The 24,642-nt window shown below is 50.5% G+C and overlaps 1 protein-coding gene across 1 annotated transcript; it reads right to left on the reverse strand.

Annotated features, from left to right (window-relative positions):
- Positions 1-10,872: 10,872 nt before the first annotated feature.
- Positions 10,873-23,064, reverse strand: LOC119103755 (hemicentin-2; the record flags this gene model as incomplete). The annotated part of the gene is given in 5 exon segments (XM_037227399.1): positions 10,873-11,702; positions 12,511-12,959; positions 17,343-17,485; positions 20,893-21,150; positions 22,750-23,064. Coding segments are annotated over 4 exon segments (908 nt in total), but the record flags the coding sequence as incomplete, so codon positions are not given.
- Between the last annotated feature and the right edge of the window lie 1,578 nt (positions 23,065-24,642).

The raw sequence follows: 24,642 nt of genomic DNA on the forward strand, positions 1-24,642 counted from the left end.
CTTGTCACTACACTCCGTGCTCCACGCTTTCTGAACGTGACTGCCACGAATATTCTGCAAAAGTCGGAACCGTCGGGAGTTGCTTCAGCATGGACGCATGCGTTGGTGATTAGGGCACACGGTGGCTGCGGCAGTGAATACAGAGCAAGCCGCGGAGGGACACCGCCGATGCCATGGGGCCAACGTGAACGGACCACCAGGCGACGGCGATGCGCCGCACGCATGGCCTATGGTAAAATTCATGCATGTACATACCTGCCGACGGTTCACGTCCGGTGCGTCGAAATAGACGGCCTCGAAAAAAGGCCGGCGGCGTCGGCCGGCCGCCGGCGGCTGTAGCCTGAAGCTTGGACGGCGGCCAGGCGTCGGCGCAGGCGGCTTGCGACCGACCCTCGTAGGTCAATGGAGCCGGCTCACGAAAATGAGCTCCGGAACATAGCATCTCGTTATTTTCCGAGCGAGATGAGCCCAGTCACTGCGCGTGTCGAATCTTCAACGAAAGGGAAAATGCATCGTGATTTGCAAGACTCGCCGTTTAGTGGCTGATGAAGCACCCGGCGCCGAATCGATCCTCTACGGCCGAACAAATTCGTACGCGTCGTGAAGCAACGCATCACAGCGTGGCTTTTCTGAGACTCGTGTCAGGACAGCGCATGAAACGGTGGGTCCAGTGGATAATGCTACGAACGGCACAAAACATGCACACGGTGATGCCCCGTAGCATAAGCCAGGCAGACAATCATCGGTACCCAGATGTCCTCTCATCATGTAGTTTCTGACCTCCATCTTAGAACGCGCGGAGTCAATTGCACAGACCACGCGCAATAGTCATGGCCGCATGCAGGGGCTATTGAAAGGGCCTCCGACATTTGGCTCAATCTTGCGTTTCAGCTTCAGCTTTTCTCAACACAGAGACGTTGATTCAACTGCTCGCTGTGCACACACACCCAGGTTAATGTGAACCGGTCAGCGCCAGATGGTAAAGTGGTCCGTTGCCGAGTAGCCGCGGGGTACGGGTGACAAGACCGGCTTGGGCCCATTTACGTGAGCATAAAACGGCGCATGAAGTTTATCAGCACGCGCTATGCAATGCGTGCCACAGCGTAACTTCGCCTCAAGTTAAGAGGCATTAAGCTTGACTTGATCAACACAGCACGCTTCGAGCGACCTCAGACACGGTTATGAAACAAGTGTAACGTAAGTTATGAAGCGACAACTGTAATGCCAGTTGCCGGGCAACAATTATAGCGAAGCCGTTGCACTGGCGGGGCTGTGCACCGGCGCGGACATGTCGGAGATGGTAACCAACGTCTTACAGGTCTGGGTATCAGGTAATCACCCTCCTGCGAAGTCGGGATTGGATCAGATGAGGGGGTAAATCACAAGCACCGCTAGACAGCTGTTGCAGGCATGAGCAAAATTTGAGTACGCTACGATGCGTGTTTTTTTAGGCAGGTCTTCTATAAAATCCCAGATTCAAGCCAAGCTGCACGATGCTGCACGATGTACTTATCGACTGGAAATCAATCAAGTCGGCTACGGCTCCACAAGTCAGCACTCCAAGCACGACTACCTTTTGATCATTGGGTTTTGTTTCAGTTTGAGCCCCACACATAACGATCATTTTAGAAAACAGACAACATGACCCATAAAATTGTCCTGATATTTGTGTTGCGACATCCGAGATGGTGTCTTACATGGTGTCCTGCATCTGAGCTTAATGTAAAGGAAAGCGCAGGCCGTGTCATCTCATATACGTTCATCTTTCAGTTTACACGTGGCTTTATTGCCGAAGTAGCCACCATTATAGTCCGGTCTGGGCGTGGATTACAACAGAGTAACGGCATCCCAACGGTGATAAACCGCTGCCGTCTTGTGTGGCAGGCTGAAATCGATCCATCTAGGTATCTTCTCTGACGAGGTGCCCTAGCCCCGTTGCGTCATCTTACAGCGACATTTTCTGAGCTCGCAAGAAAATTGTAAGCAACAGGCGTTGGAACAAGTGATTAGCTGTCGATTCGCTATCCATTGGTGTTTCAGGTAGAACACGTATGATTATGGAGCATATACAACAAATATGTAATACTTCATTGTAATCCCGGGATAGCTCTATGGTCGAAAAGGGGTAGGAAATGGCAGGAAATAAACATTGCAAAGCAGTCTGCATCATATAAGCGATTTCCTCAACACTCTGTGCCTCACGCGATGGACATCGAGGACTGTAGGTTGATTTTTGTCAGAAGTTTCAATGACGCATAGGTGGAGATATGAATCGCAGATTATGAAGTGATACAGTCAGGTATAGAACTGGATAAGGGAAACCAGTTCTGGATCTGGCGTAGTCACTGCCAGAAGCTGAAAATAGAGCGCACCCCCGTTATTTGCCTCTGATGGGCTCACAAGGTCAGTTGCACGTCAGCTGGCTGCAGGAAGCTAACAAGACTAATGAGCAGCATGACGAAACACAATCTTTATACAAAAGCGGACATTGAATCACACTTAACCATGTGACAGCTAAAAGCCATCTAGGTCAGTGACCTCACGTGATCCTCATCGAAAGGCTGCAGACATTGATACGATGCAAGAGACATTTTATGTTGACCTCATGCCACCTTCTGATGAAAATTGCATATCGTTGATGCAGTTAGTTCTGCAACTGTTTGCAACAATGTCATGGAGACGAATACATGCCACCTCATCCTCACTGGAGCGATGTAAAAATGTGTGGAATGCCTTTGTCGTGTCAGATTATTTGCCCTCGTCACTTTCGATTCGGTCTCAACAAGGTCAACCGCTCTACCCCTCAGCCATCCACATCCATCTACGCTCGATGGTCAACCGAAGACCACTCGACCGCTACCTAGCGACTCCTAAGGGCATAGGAAGTGGCACGTGCTCTGCCTGTGGGTCAAGGGCTCTCAAGCGGCGTGGTAGCCGCAGGCACAGCGTGCTTCCGCGACAAGCGCCCAAGAGCGGCACGTGCTTCGGCGAACCTGCTGATCGGAGCCCGTCGGAGATTCGGACCTCCCCCAACAGCCGTGCGGTGGACCGGATCAGTGCAGCTTGTCCACCCAGACACCGTTGGCCTGTGTGTACTGCCGGTGTACATGATAGTACTATCGCACTCAAGGTGAATTGAAATGTTCGTGTAGCTAAGTGCCGGCGCAATGGCAATTTGAATTAGTAATGTGACCATAAACCGTTTCCGAGAAAGGATTTACTGGCTCAATTAAAGCTGACCCGACTCGGAACGACGAATTCCTTCATTTCAGACTTTCGGCCTAATTGGAACAGTACAGCTTTATGGGTGAGTGTAAATAATGCGATGAAGCTGACTGCAACCGGACTGGTGTTCCACTCGAACGACATCAAACCTGAATCAGAATGTGATTCCGTTTTGCTATAATCACATTTGGATTCGGCACTACTGATCGCGCTGCAGAATTGGTTTCAAAATCGTGTGGTCCATTATAGAGACACAACTTTAGAACCCACCAACCTTACACATTTCACTCGAAAAAATATTTTGGCTTTTGGCTAGGCTTGTACGACTTAAGCATTTTAAAAGGGAAATAATTCATTTTTTACCAGCATCTAGCTTTAACGCGTGCCAAAAAGCAGAGTGCCCTGCCACACACGATACAGTTATGACAAATTTACATTTCAAGCTTGATGAAAATGACCCTAGTGACAGAAAGGCCACGGCATGACTCGTATACTGATGACCAACACTTATTTGTGTACACCGGGGTGCACCGCACTGCACCGCGGGCCAACACAGCCCGCTAACGTTTGTGTATCACGTGCGCAAAAGTTGTTGAAATGTATTCAGCAGTAGGGTAGCTTGTCTATTTATGCTCGCATTTTTCACGACTTAAGAACGCGTCATTATGACCAGGACAACAGGGGTCCTCATGCAAGATACATTTCACCCGCACTGGGTCTGCCATTGATTTTCAATGTACATGTCTCATAGGCATTTTGCTCTCTTTGCATCTGCCATGTCTTCCGATATCCAAATATTTGTATCTGTGGACAGGTTACAGACACAAACTTAGGCCTACGTTACAAATTACAGTTCAAAACATGACGCCAATCAAACATTCGTTGTCGATGCGACACTTGCGGTCAGGGGCTGATGAAGTGTTCAAGAATATCTTAGTTCATAATATCCTATCATATATCCTATCATAATATCCAGCTTTTCTCAGCTTTCCTTTCCACAGACATATTGCTTTACAATTTAACAGCATCTCACGGTTTTGGCGGCATTGCTAAACGAGCACAATGTCACCTGAGTGTTACAAACAGCATTCTTAGATAAAATGATATCGCTATCCGTGTATGTCTTTTGATAATTAGCGCGGCGCCGGTCGTCCTAGATCATCGGATAATCGGTCATCCTTGACTGAAGCATGGCTAGTGGTATGCGGAACATGCGAATCATTCCAAAGCCGACGCACGGTAGCCACTCCGTGCAGTTGTATGACGCAACAATTACGGACGGCAAACACCTTAAAGAGCCTGATTTTGTTCCTTGAATGCGTGTTATGACTGCGTCTTTTGTGGCGCATTCGAATACTGTGAGAAGGACAGAGTACATTATCTGTCTTCGTGTACAATGCAATGGGCTGGGAAGATTTCTCGCGACGTAAAATACCCTGCATTTCCTTACTTTTTGTCAGGTCAAGGACATCAGTTGAACATGCTTTTTTAGGAAACATAGCCCATTGTTTACTGAGATGAGGCACAAAAATGAAATTGCCGGCACATTTTGGTGAGATACCACTTCAAATTGCATCCTCTTCCTTCGGATTTGTAGTTAGAAACTAGCATGATGGTGCTCATGGTAAACTTTGGTACTAGAACAATTCCTTAGTACAAGTGCTGTTGCAACTGCTCTCTAAGCAACACCACTGGTATTATGCCAACAATAGACATCACTGGTATTATGCCAACAATAGACATCATTGGTGTTATGCCAACAATAGACATCACTGGTATTATGCCAACAATAGACATCATTGGTGTTTGCCAACAATAGACATCACTGGTATTATGCCAACAATAGCATACCTTAGATGGCACGGATATGCTATTTTTCATGCACATTCCATCCATGGACTTCAAGTTGAGAAGTAATACACACATTTGCATTGTTTGCTGCCTAGTGTGTATTGTAGCTAACTAAGATTGTACGTTTCTTGATATCTGTAATTACAATAAACAGAAAATACAATGCTATAAAATGTATGAAATTTAATGTCTGCACTGTTGCTTGCATTGTGTATACTGTGCCACACTATAATTACATTTTTCTTAATACTTGTGGGTTAATGCCAGGTTGCCATGGAAGCACAGTGGGCTTTTGTGGCCTATGTCCCTAACTGGCCGGGGAGGGTCGGTCTGCGGGCTGGCGTTTTGGAAAAGTTGCGTCTCTAATCTAAGACAGAATCATAATTGATTCTTCTCCGCTCTGAGAATGCCTTAACTTGGAAACTATTCCAACATAACCTCATGCTGTGAGTATCAGGAAATGCCCGGCATATTACCACCTAACCATGCAAACGCTTAAACCTTACGTAGCAAGGGAAACATCTTAAGAACTATTGTTAAACACTTGATGTGGCCATGTCTAAGCAAGCCATCATTACATGACAGATCACCAGGTCTATACGTATACAAACGGGGACAGATATGATTTAATGACACGCCTGTCAGTTACAAGAATTGCATACACGATACAGGAACTGATGCAAAATTCCCTTGGCATTTTCAACATTTCTTCGCAAGCTGTCACAACTGCAGTGCTGACCTATCCATAACAAAAGTAACAATCAGCGCCAATTTGTTTTCGTAAGGAGAGAGGCTGTTGTATCAGTGTTCGTCTCAACGTAGATGATTTGCATCGGAATGAAGGAAATCAGAACGAAAACCAAAGCGAAGCTTCGATCAATTTGGTTCCAACTCGGAATCGATTCAATTCACGATGAACCAAGCACAAATCTGGCTGCACCCAGTCCAACAACGGCCGATTCGTACTGCGCGTGCAGGAAGGCTTGTTGACAATGTAGTGCCATGTGAATTGCAAGCCCATTGAATGTTTTGTGAAGCAGCTCCGCGTGAGGAATCGGATGTTTTAACAAGTTTTAACAGGTTTCAAAAGCTCTGATTGATATGTTGTTATTTGTTCTCCTCTTTTCTGTATCATGCAGAACACCCGGAACTGAGGCACTCCATTGTTTGCTTTCACTACCACCGTGATCATAATTTTTCGTACACTACGTATTTCGTCCTGCCTGGCGACACACCGTCAACATCACATAGATTCTGACTCCTGCAGCCAGCACTTTTGTAAACTGTCGCCCCTATGGCAGCGTAGGCGGCGACCGGGCCGAAGAGCTCGGCATGACGTCTCCTGTCTCAGGACGTCCACGGCGCCTCTCCTCGCGCGGTGCGCTCCACTGGGTCGCTATCGATCAGCGGCGGCCGGCGCCGGCGGCGCCCGCGGCGTGAACCGGTCCTCCCGGACCTCATGTGCGTCAGCGCCAGTAGGCTCCCGTCGACGAGCCGGTAACGACAAGCTCCCAGGGGGGCACGGGCCGCCCTGGCACGGCGGCGGGGTTCGCGGAGAGGACTGGGTTCCTCGTTCGACCGTCAGCCTCCCGGGGGCTACGTTTCTGTGCGTTCGTTCCGCCCTTCTATCGCTAATGTCGGGTGTTACAGAAGATTTAGGTTACCGTTTGTCCTCTTGATCGTTGGTTTGTCCACTGCGTTTATGTTCATCGTTTGTTGTTCTGCCGTCCCACTGCTCTGTCCATTCGATCAGTCCTACAAATAGCCTTAGGTGAGTCCTACAACTAGCGTCCACTAGCCTGCCCTCAGCCATCACTAGCCGGCCCTTCCCCGCACTTCCACGCATGTCACACTACCACCACCCTTCCCGACACCAGGGGTGAACAGCAGCAGCAGCACGGACAGCAGCCGTCCGCCTCCCCATGAAGATCCTACATGACCTACCCCGGCCGAAGTCAACGGTCGACGGGAGAAGAGTGACGCGAGGTCTAACCCTCCCGCGAGACTCCCTCCCCGTCCTGGATGCATGAAACGTTGCCGTCCCCCGTGCCGGGCCGGCCGGCCAGGCCACCTCCGGATCATCAGCCGAGTTTGATTCTTCACTGGCCCGTTCCCTCGCTCGAGCTCTGCCCCCCGTACCGGGCCGACCGGCCAGGCCACCTCTGGATCATCAGCCGAGTTGGATTCTTCACTGGCCCGCTCCCTCGCTCGAGCTCTGCCCCCCGTACCGGGTCGACCGGCCAGGCCACCTCTGGATCATCAGCCGAGTTGGATTCTTCACTGGCCCGCTCCCGCGCTCGAGCTGTCTCTGTGCGGTCCGGGGGCGTCCGAGGCTTTGCCCACATGGACGCAGGCTAGCCCTTTGGAGACCACCTGGAGCCCCCACCTCCGTCCACCATACGCCCCTCCCAGTGACCCTGGACCAGGAGAGCAGAACTTCCTCTGTCGCCTCGGCCGGCAGATTGCCCCAGGCTCCCTCTCTCTCTCCCCTCGTTTTCCCCGCACACCACGGACCAAGAGTTCTGAGTTTTCGCCATTTGCCAGATGTTGCTCCAAACACAAACTTGGGGAAGCGGTCTGGTTTCCCACTGAGCGCCAGGAGTTTCAGGTTTCTCTTTGTAACGCCTTTTCCCGGATCACATGACGCAACACGACGGGGTCACGCCGGGGTCACGCCGGGACGCTGCCTTTGCTCGGGGAAGCGGCTGGGCTCCTGCCTCTGGCAGAACCAGCCACACAGCTCGCAGCCGCCGCCACCGCTGTGTTCTGACATCCAGACCATCTAACGGGCGTTGCTTTTCACTATACTCCGGCTGTGAAGGGCCCCATTGCGTAACCGCTTTGCAGGTAGATGCTCATCTGACGGACACTGAATATGGGAACCTCATCATGGAGTACGAAGAAAAACAACACGTGATATATAAACTTCCCGGCTGTAAATCTAAATATTTTCAATTCAGGCTGTTCTTGAAAACACGGGTTAAATTTATGTTCACCTTACAAAATAGCTCCCTTTCCCCCGGGATCTTACGACTAAAAATGGAAACAAGTCCTGTCTGTGGACGATCATGGGTGGTACAAAGACAGTATATATTCGTATTGTGTTTATCTGTATTTCTATTGGTTGTAACTAATCGATTCCTTTAAAATTTTGCTGTTATTCATGATCTTTTACTGTGTATTCAGTATCTCAAAGGACAAGGACAGTGCAAGGAGAACTTCCCACAGCTAGCAAGTTTGGGCGCCATGTCTGGCGGTGGGGTCAGGCAGATTTGCCTGGCATAGGCACAGGAGCCACACAGCCGGCGGCATGACACGCAGAAGAGCGTGTCATGCCGTGCTCTGTGCCCTGATCTGTGCACAAGGATTCGGATCCGTCTGATCAGAATCTCTGTGCCGCGCCACCATAGGGAAGATGACATTTCTGGCCAGGCTTGGGTCGCGGCGCACAACTAACAGCGAGTTCCGGAGGAGATGAACCATGTAAATGTAAAGCTGTTGACGTGTGACGGCAATCCACGTCATTTTCCCAGATATGACCCATCAGCGCGTTCTGGCTACTGCTGAAGGTTTCTGCGGACACAGACAGCAAAAGCCCAGACGGGAGTGAAAGTCGAATGCGTATAACGAGGCTGCTGCCGCACTGGACCAAAGATTGATGGCAAGCGTGCCAGGAATCACGCACCGGGCGGGAGGTCCTGGTCATGGCAAGATGTGACAACGACAAGTTCTGTTACTGCAGGTCTGCTCCTGACCTTGCCCAACAGTACATGTGAGGTTAGGTCTGATTCTGATAGCGGTGGTTGGGTTGGGCATGCAGACATACTGTGCATTATTTGATTATGACACAAATATGGGTGTTCCAATTTTGTCTCAGTTTTTGGCTGAGGATTCATAAGTTGTTACATAAGCTGTGACAAAAGTATGAAGGTGCAGCAGTTGGCATCTGGCGTTATGTTCTAAATGATCCGAAGCTCCTTTTTACAGTCTGCAGGAGCAAAACTTCTCAGTTGGTTCCTCACACTGTCCCAAACAACGAAGCACAAATCCCAATAGCGTTTGAAAAGGCATCTCTGTAATTCCGCACAGTTTAATTCCTCAGTTGCTCAGATTTAGGGGCTATCGACCACCAAGAGCGACGAATGGATCCTCCCGGCTCCGTCCATCCGCTCGGTCCACTGCGTTATGCCCCGCACGTGCGTGGAGTGAGAGACCCCGTATGGCTCTCACGTAATCCGAGTGAGATGGATCACACCTCAGTTCCCGGACACCTTGCTCTAAGGTTCAAATGCAGGAGCAGTGACGGGGAACCGTAGCACAAACAGAATTGGTCCATGTTGCAGACCCGGCAGGATGGATTTCGAGGCAAAAGGACCTTTCGTGACCATGGATCTCCAGCACCGTCTGATCAAATTGATAAAAAATACCGATTAACCATTTTTTGTAAAACCGGTTAAAACACTGGTTAATTATCGGATGCCGTCTAAGATTTTTGTCTAGATGTATACACGCACACACACACACACACACACACACACACACACACACACACACACACACACACACACACACACACACACACACACACACACACACACACACATATATATATATATATATATATATATATATATATATATATATATATATATATATATATATAATGTATGTGTATGCTGCATCTGTAGCCAAATGTGCAGTTTTTAGTCTGTTTTCATTTCTAAAATTCCGCATACGTCGCGACATAAAACAATGCCGATAACGTGATACCTGAAGATAGCTAACAAATCCCTCCCAGCATGGTTCAATAGTGTTTTAATTCCTTTTCTTTCACGCACCGTTATGCGTCTAACGGTAATGTTGACAATACCGGAAATGGCTTCCATTGCCTTATCTTCTGCGCACAGGCAAGAACTCTACATTTCCCCGCGCATGCGCAAATCCCCTGCAGCAATCCTATGCACGGTAACTATGAGCTGCAATCAGTTTATCATCAGTTCATGCGTCATGCGCACTGCTCTGGTGGATGAAAATCAAGGTCAGTAGTAAATATATGCTCGGCTAAAACCAAATGTCTCAACCTTACATTGTGGGATTAGCAAGCAGTAAAAGTCCCAACATATTGCAATAGCAGTAATGCGAGCTCTCGAGAACATAGTCAGCTAGTATTTATTTATCTTAATGTATCAGAAAACTGAGGACTTCAGTGATCGACAACTTTTGAGCGACTCTTTGAATGACAATTTGAATGAATGACGGCTCGGTGTTAGAAACTGTTGCACAGAGTTATGTCACGTCACTACAAATGGCCGTTAATCTTTTGTTTTTCGGGACGTAGAAATAAATTTGACGAGGTGGTGAGTGGAAAGACGATTGCCAGCACAAAATAACAAAAGCCACATCCGAGACGAGTCTTCCAAAGCCGGAGGCGGTGACGCTGAATGATAACACGGGCAATGATGTTGCTGACTGATGGAGTGCAGCTCATGTCGTCGCAGCGATGCTGGGCTGAACAAGTGACAACCTGGTAAGCGTTGCACGTAGATAAGTTGCGGGTGACGTGCGCGTATGTGCGTAATCTGACGTCGACTATGACGATGGGAACAATGGGGCACTGATAAATGCTAAAAACCATGTCAAACCCCAAGGGCAAACCCACACGAGCATGCATGCGTATAGGTTTGCACATTATATGAATGGCATGCAAAAAGAGTTGGGTATAGCCCTGCACCAGACAATGTATGTATAACAACATGTGTACTTATTATTTCAGCACGTCATTATGAATTGCCGCCATTCCTGTACGATGACATGATTCCGCATGTATTGTGAGTATCGCGTACATAAGACAGTACATCAACGTATAAAGGTACACAGAACAAGCCCGTCGGTACAAGCCAAAGGCCAACAACGTGCTTTGAAGCACATATACGCTGGATTGATTCCCTAGATGATACTTGAACTTAAGTATTGCAAGAAGGTAATTCTCAGACGGTAATAGATGGCCACGAATCAGTTAAGTATGCGTGTTTCGCCCAACAAGGTTGTTATTTCATATACATTTACCCTAAATACGATTAAAACGTAGATCGAAGCATGATGTAATATATGCATTAGTCGCGACATGTAAATGGTTGCGCGCCAACATAAAACATATCATTAAACCCACTGTGACGAGTAAAACACTATAACGACCTTCCAGCGATTCAACAAGCAGTTATGCGCCCCAGCACCTGGTCATTATCACATTTCCCCTCCCTGGTCAACCACCGGGCCCGGGTAACTGACATCAGATGAGCCTTCATGCCTCGTCAATGGCCAGGTGTTCATCCGCAAGCATTTGGCCATGCCTCTCGGGCGCCGTTCTCAGTGCGCGCCGCCCGAGCTCGGCACGAGTCCACCAACACCGTCCTTTCACACAGCCAGTTCAGCATCAACGCGTCGTCCGTCCGCTCGCGTCACACGCGGTCGAAGTCCACCATGATCTGTTCACAGCACCAGTGCTCGCGCAGTCGCGGTCCGCTCGCCGGGCTGACCTGCTGACCCCCGCCGGCCGCGGCCAGGCTCCACGACGCTCCGTGCACCGCCGAGAGGTGCCCCAGCGGCGCTTCCTGAAGCAGTGCATCCTGAAGGGGACAAGACACTCTTTCAGGGGACACTGACGTTGGGCGAACGGCTACAGACTGTGCTAACAAGCAACTTAACGGTTCAGCCGATACGTACACGTTGAACACATTCATTTAGGCAGAGAAAGGCTCTCCATTCTTTTCTTCTCGGAGCGAAATACATTTTTTCATACAAAAGACCCCTTTCCAGCCGCAACGTGCAATAAACAACTGGCATGTGGTCGCATGCCACGCTTTCTCGTCAGCAATAAACGATTAATTAAATGCTTCATAGCTGATCCGAGCGCTTCCACGCACCCGCCACCAACAGGGCAGTCAACGCAAAAACAGTCATGCAAAGACAGTCAATCGCACAGGCGTTACGGCGTAACTCGTGAATTGACGAATTTTAGGGGAAAAAATAACGGATTAGTCAAATGTGCCACAATGTTTTTGGGCATTCCACATAAAAAGCGTGTTGGCCGGTGTTCTGCTCAACACGCATCCAAAGACCGGTCGACCGAGACTTTTTGGCTTGTGTCCAGCGGAGGACTGGAAGTCAAGCGGCGTCAGGGTCCCGTGGTGAGTGGTACAAGGCTTCCAACGCACAGGTCTTGTCAGTGGGCACCAATACCCATATGGTACTTGGTGGCACCTCCGTGTCTCTCGCCCCTCTCTTTGCGCGAGACTGCCAGTGTATCTTTTTAATTCGCCCCCCCCCCCCCACACACACACATGCATACTGAGACAATTTAAAGGGCGTATTGTCTGTCATATGACCCAGCCGGATTTTTCTCCGAGCTTGCCGATCCAGAACGGTTTTCATTACCTGTCACGTCCGACGTCCGCCAAGGTCGTCCTGTCGTGCTCCCCGCTCCAGCGTCTGCGTGCTCCAGCGCCAGCGCCTGTGTGTTCCAGCGCCAGCGCTTGTACTTTCCAGCGCCAGCGCCTGCATGCCCTTGCTCCCTTCCACGCGGCTTCGGTGGCAGCCCCCCCCCCCCCTTCCCCCTCCCCCACTGCTCACGACCGGCCGGCGCCGTGCACCTCAGCTGGCGTCCGGCAGCCGCGGCCACGTCCCGGCGCCGGTCACACCACACTCTCATGGCACGAGACGTCCAGCTCCTTGGCGTCGCTCTCGGAGGCGTCCATCGAGTCATACGGCCGGTACAGCTCGCTGGACAGGGCCGGTGCCTTCGGGAAGCCGGGCAGCTCGGAGAGCCGCGACGGAAACATCTCTATGCTAGGCGACGAGATGAACGTGTGCATGTCCCCATGACCCTGCAAAAACCAGCGCGCGATCAGCGATGGATCAACGGACAAGCGATGCTAGTTCAGGCCGAAGGTCAAGTGGATGGTCCTTAAGGGCGATTATTACCTGGTCGCGGGTTTGATCATCGGCCAGTCATCAGCATCGGCACCATCCCTTGGTATCGTGCAACGCAATCGTCCCACAGCTTCTGCACCTAATTCCCGTACCAAGCTAGAGAACGGCGCGCCACCGCCTCCAGTACTTCCGAGCATCATTCGTGACAAGGGAGCGGAATGGCCATTTTCCAGTAAGCGCTCCAATGCCCTGCATGTCAATTACATTAAAACATTCGTTGGAGATCGGATCTAACGCGTCGAATATAAAACAGGACACTGTGGCGCGCCAGATCACCCCATCCAAGTGTTCTCCACCCTCCGACAACGTCAATCATAAGCCCTTTTATGCTGATGTAATTGTAACAAGTACACATATACATGAGACTAAAGCCGTGGATATTACCCAGCGCTTTTATGCTGTAGTCATTATATCAGCGTTCTCACGCTCATATCATTATGACTAACACATATATAAATGTAAGACCGAAGCCCTGGGTATTAACCCAGGGAAACATTCATTCAGTTATGTTTGTGGGACTAACACTAGGTGCAGTTATTTTATTCCTATCCATTTTAACCATTGTGGTTGACCTCTGACTGAGGTCAGTCTGAGCAGCACCGAGTCTGAGGTCACGTACCTGACCTCAAGCTTCAAACACGGTACCATATGTCGAACAAGTCACGTGATTGCAAGACTGTCATGCCATGCGGGTCATGACTCTGTTGATGGCATGTTAGCAGGCTTTAACTGCATGCTTTAATTGAGGAGGGTTACTACAGGTGATGCCGGGGATGTGATCTCCGTTAACCGAGACAGCAAGCAAGACACGTGGGGAACACTCGCCAGGACGTGTATACTGCAGCGCACAAACGTCAGCTTTATCATCGGTTGGGAGGGGCGCCACTGCGACTAAATCTTTCACTCGCCATGACTTATGGAAACTTGGAGCACCTAGAAGAAATTGGATAGAGCTTCGCTCCATCTACTGGTGAAAGGGGAGGGGCAGACTTCCGCTTATGGGCTTGAGGGTACCCAAAATCGTAGACATACTTTAACACAGGCGTGTTGGACCGTAGTACCTCAGCGCTAATATAGCCTCCGTAGTCGTTGGTACTACATAAAAAAGAATGCGTGACAACGTACATCCTGTTTCATCTTATACTGAAATATTAAGCCTATATGCACCAGCGTTAACATGCATTGTGAGTCACAACATGAAGTTGTCATCAAATCAGCTACGGTCGGGGTTCGGCGCAGCAGGGAAGGGGGTGGATGGGTCAGAGGGAGCAGCCACTCCCCCTTCTGGCAAGCAGGGGAGGAGTATGTTTCCTCCAGGTTTTGGGAGGCCCGTTTTCCCAAACTAAGGACATTATAACTACCTAAGCCGTTAAACGCATTTGCGAGGGACGTTAGTACGCACATACATAAGACAGTGTTGTTAGCCTTATTCGTCGTAGAATAACCAGGATAGAAGATGGATAGATGCACTGAAATTTCGGCTACATGCATCTATCGCAACGAATATCAGTATCAATAATATTTTAGATCATGAGGCCACCTTATTGAATAAGGTAGCACATAGCTCGAGCAGAAGGCCCAAAATCCTGCCAGCGCAACTAATATTCGTTTTGATAAAGGAATGTAGCCGAAATATCAGCGCTTATATCTATCCTTTCTCCTGGTTTTTCTAAGAAAAGTAAGTCTAACCGTATTATCTTGGCATTGCAACTGCTCGCTGATAACCAAATTCAGATCAAAGAGGCCCCACAACTGAGAAAGAGAGTAATACATTGATCTTAGAGGGACCTTTTCTACATCAAGAGGCCCGTTTTCTGGATCATGTGACCACCTTCATAAATAAGGTAGCATATGGTCTGATCAGTAGACCCAATGCTATGTTGAGAGGGCTCCCGTTATAAACTAGGAGGCACTGTTCTGGGTGATAAGACACCCGTTATGTTCAGGAGGCCCCATTTCTGGGAGAGGATGCCCATTTCATGCAACAGATGACCGTAGTTCCGAATCACGGTGCCTTGTTTTGCGATAACGAGGCCCCTTAGCCCGTTGGAAGCATTTTGTTCTGGGTTACCCTCTATGCGTCAGAAGGCCTCGTTTTAGACTACCGAGACCTTTTGCTGGAATATCTGAAGTCCTCCATTCCTTCTTTATTGTTGACAATTATCTACTTCAATATGATGTATGTAACAGCTTGATAAAGGAGGACACGCTCTCGGTGTCCCTGCCCTTTGAATACGACACTGCCCAGCAGGCCCCCTGTGAGGAAGCTCCATTTTGTCCAAAAGGCCCCCTTGAAAATCCTGGCCCCGCACTAAAAATCCGTGGCGCCGCCCCTTGATTTGATAAGATGCACCACGAAGACTGCACTACTTAGCAGTTGTTATCATTAAAGGACAAGGATTTGCAGCCCTTCTCTCACCAAGGATGTTGGGAAATTTTCGACAAATCCTATTTTGGAACAGTGCTATCTGTACTGTTTTTATCACTTTTCGGCTATGGCTAGAACGCGCTTGAAGGAGAAAACTTGCTGATGTATATTGAGCTCTACCGTTGTCTTGGTGGTGGTTACGAAACATGGCTCCTCGAGTAGGAATGTGTGCGTGAGTGTGTGCATGGCTCCGCGCGCGCGCCACCAGGAGATGTGAATGTGCCATCTTTTGGAGCTCCTCACCTTCTAATCCAGTAACCACCCACGTAAAAGCATTCTTGGGGAGAGATCCATCAAGTTGAAAAATTAGTGGCTGGCTGATTTTCGTCACAATGATACCAGCTTGATTTTTCAGATGGCTCTTGAAAGAAAGTTCAAGTTCCATGCCTTGAAAGAAATAGGAGCACGACTTCATCCGTTTTTAGTGTGAAATAAACCTAACTGAACGAAACGTAAACAACCGTCCTGCACGCCAGAGCTTCTGCAATACTGCCATTTAAGTCGTGTGTATGGGCTGTGTATGTCTTGGTCACTAAGTCGCTGTGGTAACACAATTTTCAATCACCTACTCAAAACTGCCGATAGTGGTGGTTTCATAAGTTGTTCCTGACGTTACGTTCCTACCGCCGCACGAACTGAGCCAGTTTAAGTCGTAACTCACGCTAGCCACTTTTGAAGCGAAGGAAATGTGTTTGGCTTTCAGACAGTATGCCACATAACCAACTCGGAAACAATGAAAGTGCGGGCTATCGCTCGAACGGCCTATCACGCCAAAAGTTAATGAACTTCGCGTTATATCATGATTAGGGGGCTGCCGATGGGGTGGCTAATCCCACACCGCCGTTACGAATATGCTAGATAGGGAGACGTTTGACGCTGGCAAAGTGGACAAGTGCGAAAACCGTGCCCAAATCTGCTGCTTGAACAGAAATACACAGTCGGAACTGCCTCGCCCGTTCCTACCAAACCAACATCTCGCTGGGATCTTTAGAGTTCTGGTTCTGTCGGGCACGAATACGACAAAAAAGGTTTCATCGCCTCTCAAATAGCCTTCCAACTTTTGGAGGCTCTTCTCACTCATAACATGGGATGAGGCGAATCAAGGCGAAAACGAGCCAGCGTTGTTGGTATTAGATGCCAGAAGCTAAAGCGTAACGTAGCATGCATCACATGCAGTGCTCTTCCCTTCAGCACAGCCGTTTACCGAGGTTCAGATGAAAGATGCACAGTCATAATGCAATATGACTCCAAGCGTGATGACAGCCTGTCATACTCCCAATCACGCAATGCTGTGTACTGTGTGTTATCGAATACTGTGTGTTATCTAAACTAGCGTGCTATCAGGTTGCTAGAAACAATACCAACGCGGCCAAACCGGATCAATCACCCACCACAAGCCCACAAAAACTATACAGAAATGGTCCATTACGGCGATCGATGCCTAGCCGGTCAATACACACACACCTACGCGCTTGTGACTCAAACAGGAATCGGCGACGGCGGGGCGCGTTCGGGACAGCCAACCACGTCGCGGGAACTCCTCGAACTTGAATGGGATCGGTCCAAGAGAAGGATAAACGGACCGGGAGGCCCGCATTAGATCTAAGATACCTAAGATCTAAGCACAAAGTTTAGTATAAGGAATTTGTGGAGGCGCTGGTGCGTACAGAACTGTGCAGGCGGCGAGACACCGCGGATTCTATTCTGGACTCGGTGAGTCTGGTGAGGTACGCGAATAGGCGCTGTGGGATTGTGGAGCGCCCGCCACATCCACTGCGGGAACCCCACTCCTAGAGCGCGGACGTGAAGCTCAGCACGGCTCGCGGTCCAGTCAGGCACACCGACTCACTATTCTGGGGTCATGGTAGTCCATCGCCGCGTGCCTCCTCGGCAGGCTGCTGTTTGGTGCGATCGAGACCGCCTCCGAAATACTGGGCATGGCCGGCGGCACGGGTGGCTGCGGTCGCCTCAGGTCATAGTGAGCGCCCCCACCTGCACAGGAGCGGATCAGAACAGAGGGTTACCCCGCGCCACAGAGTGCCACCACCAGGGCAGGCCCAGGTCAAAACACGGCGGGACCGCAGGCCACCGCCCGTGCAGTCACGGGTCAGTACACGAGGTGACCTGAGGTCATGGCATCACGCCAGCTGAACGGGACCAGGTCGCAACATGTGGTTGTCTCACGTCGTAGTCTGTGGCGCCGTGCCCTGATGCATGCACAGGGCACAGCTCATGCTGTCACACCGGGTCTGTGTGTGCCCCTCCCTCGGCACAGACACCTGTCAGGACATAGGTTATCTCATGTCACAACGCGCGCCACCACCTCAGCATGCCTATGTCAGAACATGGAGCAGTCTACGCAGAAAGTGACGGGGCTAAAGCGCTTGACGACGGGGATCAGGCACGCCTACGCGGTAAAATCACCGAAGTTCGTCTATTGGAAGACGCGTTCTCGAAAGCAACACATTCGAAGAGTAAAACGGAAGGGACCGGCCCAAGCCTCTAGCCAAGGAGCTCGAAAATCATCGCAGATATGATAATTATGGAAGCTGAGATGCTTTGATTCTTCCTGGCAGGATTGTGTTTGCCATAGCAGGTGAGGTTCGGTGGGGAGTGCCATCGCAGCCTTTCGCTCTGGCATTATGTTTGCGCAAAACACCCAAACAACGGGTGGTAATCACTAACTTCGCGTGGTAAACATGCATCACAGCACCGACATAAGCTCGTTGAACAAGCTGCACTGACAAAAGTTTACAGCTGAAGAGTAACAAACTCAGAATATCACATGCTCCTTGATCTAATGAGAGGATCCAAGTGGGTGTATTTTACGCTCTACGAAACGTTATCATTACCCCAGCAAACATAATCAACCGTCCAATACAGCCATAGACAACATTTTCCCCTCCGCGGCAAGTGAACCATCGAGACAATAGTCTCCAGAATAATTATATACCATAATTACATACGGCACCGGCGGCATGGGAGCGACGTTCTCTACCGAGGAAAGCTAACCATCGAGATAATGGTCATCGATCTAAGCAATCAGCCAGGATCGATGGCGTCCCGTCAGAGGCATGTCTTGCGCGGCATGAGGCAGTCCGCGCTCGCGGCCACTCCCCCTCCCCCCTCCACACAGGCGCGAGGGCGGCAGGCAGGGTGACATTTCATTCGGCGGCCTCGACTAATGATCTGGCTATGGCTGTGTCGACCAGCACGCAACCATCGCGCCTCCAACCAACCAGCTGTATGATGCGGGGGATTACAATGCCTCGCGTGTGAACATGCGATATGTTCGCGTGCTTGCATCGCTCTAATTAGGGCTTAAACCACACCACATCTTTTCAAATTGCAAGCACCTAATTGACCATCGCTTTCGCGCTTGGTTAAATTTGCCCTCGCTGCTGCCGGAATGGAAACCGTGGGCAAAGAGCGCCAGGTGGTTAATAAACCGTGTGCCTTAAAACAATCTTCGTAGCTAGGTGTATCCAGAAGTACATCGCTGCGTGTACGAAAAATAATCCGTAGCAATATGACTCGACCTGGTGTCTGCGTTTTGCCACGAATAAGGTACAACTTTTGGAAGGACTTTTGTACATTTTGACATTCTTACAAAGTTACACTTAATTTGGCACGTCGTGCCATAAGTTTTTTTTGCATTGGTCTATGTCCCGCAGACTAAGTAGCTCAGAAGAGTTCAATTTGAGGCATCAGAAACCCACATGTCTTGCAAAATATAGCCATCTTCGATACCCACGCCTTCCTGCCACCTTTTTCAAATTCCTTAACTTCGTCTAATCGAGCGCTTCATAGCAGTCTTGTATGCTTACAGGCGGCCCAGTACGCTGGCCCGAGCGTCCCCCACCCTCAAGTGTCCAGGGGCGATCTTTAACTTTTGTCTTTATGATTACCCCTGCTTTCTGAATCTCTCGCAGTTCCCATTTCCCATGTGGCGTGGCGATGTCCCGCAGCATGTGATACCTTTCTCAAGGAGCTAGAGACGCTCGTTCTTGATAGCGTGCATCTTTTCAGAGCTCTCAGGTGGTAGCCCAATGCAACGCTATGACCTTGTGGGACGCCTTGATCAAAGATGGCACTCCCGAGATCAAAGAATGCATGCGCACGCCCTTCAGAGTTCTCGGAGTTCCCATGCAGCGCTTCCACTCCTTTTGGAGGAGGTAATCCTAGCTCTCGCCACTCCAAACTGCATCATTTCAGGTTCCTACGAATGGACCCAGATTCCGTGGTAAGCGATATTCCTGTGGATGACGTTATTCCCCTCCCGCGTGCTTGAGCGAGATGCCTGGAAGAGGTTGTGACACGACACTGGCACTGTTTCTCAGTCAGATAGCTTCACATCCACTTTGTTAAAATTTCTTCTTGATGTCTTTCTGATGATGTGGCGATCTGTTCCGTTGCTTCTATCCAGCTCGTTTCCCAATCGCCTTGCCGTCATTCACCTATCTGTATTTGGCTCTTCGCCTTCTTGGCCGTCGCTGGTGTGGTTTCCCCAGATTGGGCGAGTAATGTGTCTGGATATCCACTGGGCAGAGAACTAACAGCATAAACCCGTGACTTGAACGCCGATACATACGCTATGGCAAACGAGCGCGGCATTTTGTACCAACAAGGGCCATGACTTTTGCAGTGACGGCTATTTTGAGCGATAACGACCTAATTGCTGATGTTACCATCAGTCAGGCGGTATTGGGTATGCCGGCTGATTGGTAGATACCAGTTGGTTTCGCGTCGTTATCTGCCCGGGTCCCCTTGTGCATGACGCTCGGACAGACATTACGAACGTCATCATATAGGTCGATAAGAAAGTGGAGGTAGGAGCGTAATGATTCACAATTTCAAACGCACGCGCGCGTTAGTTCCTGAGGCACCGGCCATTACAGCGAACTCGTGGCACCCACGGATACCTAGATCCTAGACTGCATCGGCCTTTCTCTACCGCCTAAAGGTGATACTGCGCGGTCATCCATCAGGCGCGGAGAAAAAGTCTAGCCGGCGTCAGTGGCACGGCGCGGTACCCAGCGGGACTGCGCACCATTCCTGTCACCATACATTACTAGCAGTTCCAGCTGGCGGCGGCAGCACGGCGCCCGCGGGACGACGTGCGCTGCTGTGGGCGGAGCTGTCCTGCAGTAGAGCGCTCCCGGGGGCTCGCGTGATGGTCGGGACCACCTGTGGTCGCTGCGCGCTGACATGGGCCATGCTGTTGTCATTGTCCCGGCTGACGGGGACTACCGTTGCCGAGCAGCGTTTGGCAAGGTGCTGACTGGGAGCGTGGGGCCAGGAGAGAGGACCCGCGTGACCGGCGCACCGGCCCTCTTCCCAGCTGGGCACCGCGACGGTGCGCGGCACAAGCTGACGCGCGTTGTCACCTGGACACTCACCCTTTCTCCGGTCAAGCAGTGTGCTGGTGCAGGGCACAACGTCGGGGCTCTTGTCGCCGACGCAGTCGTTGTCCAGAGAGCCCATGCTGAGCATTTTCTGGCGGCTCTCCTCGGTGTCGCGGCGTGCTGACCTCAGCTCCCGGGACCTGACCCGCCTCAGCGTCAGCACGAAGGCCAACGCGATCAGCAGAAGAACGGTGATCGCGCCCAGGAGGATTCCCACCAGCGGCGTAAACTGGAATCCTTCTTCGTCGCCGTCTGGAAGGGAGGTGCTTGCTCTGTTAACAGATTTCAATTGGATATGACAGGTTGGGCTTATCAAGCTGTGATTAGTGGCCCCAATTTAAATCAAGGCACTAACGTTCTAATTTGTGACAGCTCTGAGCCATTTGACGACATGATTTATGAGACTGCGTTGCGGCTGGTGTCGTAAATGTCATTAGCTCGGCCAGTGTTTCGGCCCATCGTGTTGCTTGTTACGAGGTCGTTGATAAATCGCTTCAATGTAAAATCGCCCATGAACGACGATTTCGCTACAAACATGATCATGACGCATGCCGATAAGCATGTCATTTAAAAATGGACAAGACGCTTCGCAACTTCGGTACCTTTAAGCATTTCGTTTGTTAGCGCATGCGTGTATAGGAAAAAAAAACATGCACTTCCGAAGTGGTGTTGAACCTATACCAACTTAAATGAACCCATGCACTACGAGAAATGGCTGCCTTTACGCGAGGCTTACAATTATCCAGTAACACACACCGTGCATTGCAAAAGTGTTGAAAACAGACAGTACGAAGTCGCATGAGACATGATATGCGTGACTAAATTTCATTCCTACTCCGCATCCTGCATCAGCTAGATGAGGTTGACCAGGTTTCCTGCAAACATTGATGATGCATGCGTCCACATTCTTTGTTATTGGCCAGTTCCAACAAACACGCGCATCAGAGGCATGCAGGAAACATTAATGATCAACAACACCATGCGTTGAAGCCTTTTCGTTGTGCTGTGTACCCTTGTATTACAACCATTCAACGACCACAAAACCGTCGGCATATCAACTACTGAGCGCTCTGAGCGCGACTGAGCGCCCACGCGGCACCTCCCACTGCTGCGACACCATCTCCAACTGCTGCAACGCCATGGGAGGTATCCAGCGCCGCTCGCCAGCAGCGGAGCGCGCTGGGCCCCACACGAGGGGCTCGGGCCGCTGACCGGGTGGCGGACGATGATCTGTGGGGCAGGCCGGTATGGAGACTGTGGCGGCAGCGCGATACTGGACGAGTCCCGGGCGGCCGGACGACTCGGGCCGGCGAGGATACAGCCTATATCAGACGGCGGCACGTGGTCCGAATTTCACGTGACGCCGCGAAAAATTGGCCGACGTCCGAGAAATGATGCCGTTTTGTCCGGGACACTGCTGGGGTGGATGACCCGTGCGTGGCAAGATTGACGACTACGGCAATTGTTTCGCGCATGACGGACTATTTTAAGGCGTTTTATATGGCGGGTGGCGAGTGTTTTAGCGGCGGTCTCCCCGCCGTTCACCGTAGTCCACTTTTGCTGCAATATTTCCATTTCCCGGATAGCGCCCAACAGCGAGACAAAGGCAGCGTTGCGAACAAGCCAGTAAAAGTCAAATATTACGCAAAGGCGCGGACAGCGATGCGGGCAGACCTGCCGCTGCTACTCCGATATCCCCAGCGTCGCATGCGTCTCACCACCAAACGGATGCAGCTGCGGATTCAAACAGTTGAGTTTCCGGCCAAACGGATGCAACTACGCCACAGCATCCCAGGACCACAGACATGCTGCAATCGCCCAGCATGCACCAGGAGCCGCCGGTGAACTGACCTTGTCGCGTTTTCAGTTCGGCCACCTTGAGCGTGTCGGCCTCGAGCGTCACCAGTCCGCTCTTGCCCCGGTCCGACACCGCGTACACGTGAACCACCACCTCCTCACCCGGCCCCAGGCTGCCCAGCACAAACTCCGGCTGGCCATTGGTAAGGTTCGAGAGCAGCACGTGGGTGCGCGCCTGGTAGGCCTCCAGGTGGAAGAGTTGGGGGTAGCCGCCGGCCGTGCCGGCCACGCACAGGATGTGCAGGGACGCTTGCGTACGGTTCCGGATGACACAGTCGGTGGGCGTGTCGGGGGGCCCGACAGGGTTGGCTGCCGGAGGGGGGTTAGTCAGCGGGGAGCGGCCCGACACCGACGGTGCGTGCTGCACGTACAGAAGGCGTGTCACCCGAGACAAGGTGAGCCACATAGCCGGAGTTCGGCAGGGGACAGGGCCGTCACCGTTCTTCACCATCACCGTTCTCACTCCCGTAGAGGGCATAGCTATTGGCAAAGCTATTCAAATGGAGCATAATGTTGGATTTTGTGTAGCACAGGAATGTAGTGGTGCGGCAAACCAGGTAAAGCAGTGATTTCACGCAGGGATGGGACCGACTTGCGCAAATAGGCTTCAAATGACGTCATTGCAGCTTAACGCTTAATCCGGCACTTCCGGGTCATCATTTTTGTGCTGCTATCAAACCCATAACTTCAGCGGGAAGAACATACTACATTCAGTATTTGTTTAACAACCAACATGAGGTTGGCGCCAATGTTCTTAAAAGGGGTGCTATAATGGCTCGCACGCGCTCAATCCTTTGTGCACACGGCCTCGTAAAATCTACGCAGATGCTGGTGCGCGCATTTCAAACCAAACTTGACGTAAGGCACGCATATGCCAAATTTGAGAACAATGTGTATCTAACCCTAAAACTTCAGAAGTTCACAGCATCACCCACTTCCGCTTTCCATCGACGCCTCCATGCTTGCAGGCGCTTGCATACGTGCACTGCCTCACGCAAGGTCGTAATGACGTTACTGAGGAGCTCTCATTTTCCTAATGGAAAAGCGCCGGAGTAAAGTTCCGTGAGTTGCAGTTGCTAGAGGTGTGGCTATCGTCAGCTCATCTTAACAAACGATGTCAGATATTGGGTGAGCTATCGAGCAGCAATTCTAGGTTGCACTGTTTTCTCAGGGTCTTCTCAGCTTCTTAGCTTCGCAACATGGGATGGAGACGGGTGGAGGAGGAATGGTCTAAGCAGTGGAAAATGAAGAAAAAAGAAGACATTCCCTCCAGGTGGTTCCTTAGCGTACGCAAGGGCGTGAAGGGACGCTTACTGTTCAGCGTGCACTCAAGTTTGATCTCACCAAAAAAGCAAGAACGGGGTGCCTGGAAAAGTCACGCTTTGCTTGAGTTTCGATGCCAAATTCAGTTCGCAGCCACAAGTCAAAAATATGAATATACGTTTCTAACGTGCTATAATCCAGCACATACTGGGTGCATTGCAGGCAAAACACGTCCTCTGCCAAGAAAAGTTGCAAGCCCTCGGGCTTGAAAGGAAGAGTTTTGATACACTCAAACCAAAGCCCACCGGCCTTGCGACGACTTCCGCAGTTCGAAAAGTCAACTATCCACGTCCTGAAAATATAACCCGTTCCAGCATATCTAAATGAACTGTGATTACATAAGGTAAACCATTCATAATGCAGCGGCATTAAGTGCTGCCACAAAACGAGGCATACCCCTCAAAATTGTCTATTACACAGAACAATACAGCTAGATAGCATATAACAACTTGGTCGAAGAGGGTAGGCGCAACGTTGATCGTGGGGTAAACGAGTAACCAATTGCCACTTGTCAACATCCCGTGCTGCAATTTTGAACCTGCAAGAATGACAAGCGGAGGCTGC

The sequence above is a fragment of the Pollicipes pollicipes genome, unplaced genomic scaffold (genome assembly GCF_011947565.3).
Source record: "Pollicipes pollicipes isolate AB1234 unplaced genomic scaffold, Ppol_2.1 Scaffold_2555;HRSCAF=2994_pilon_pilon_pilon, whole genome shotgun sequence".
Lineage (NCBI taxonomy): Eukaryota > Metazoa > Arthropoda > Thecostraca > Pollicipedomorpha > Pollicipedidae > Pollicipes > Pollicipes pollicipes.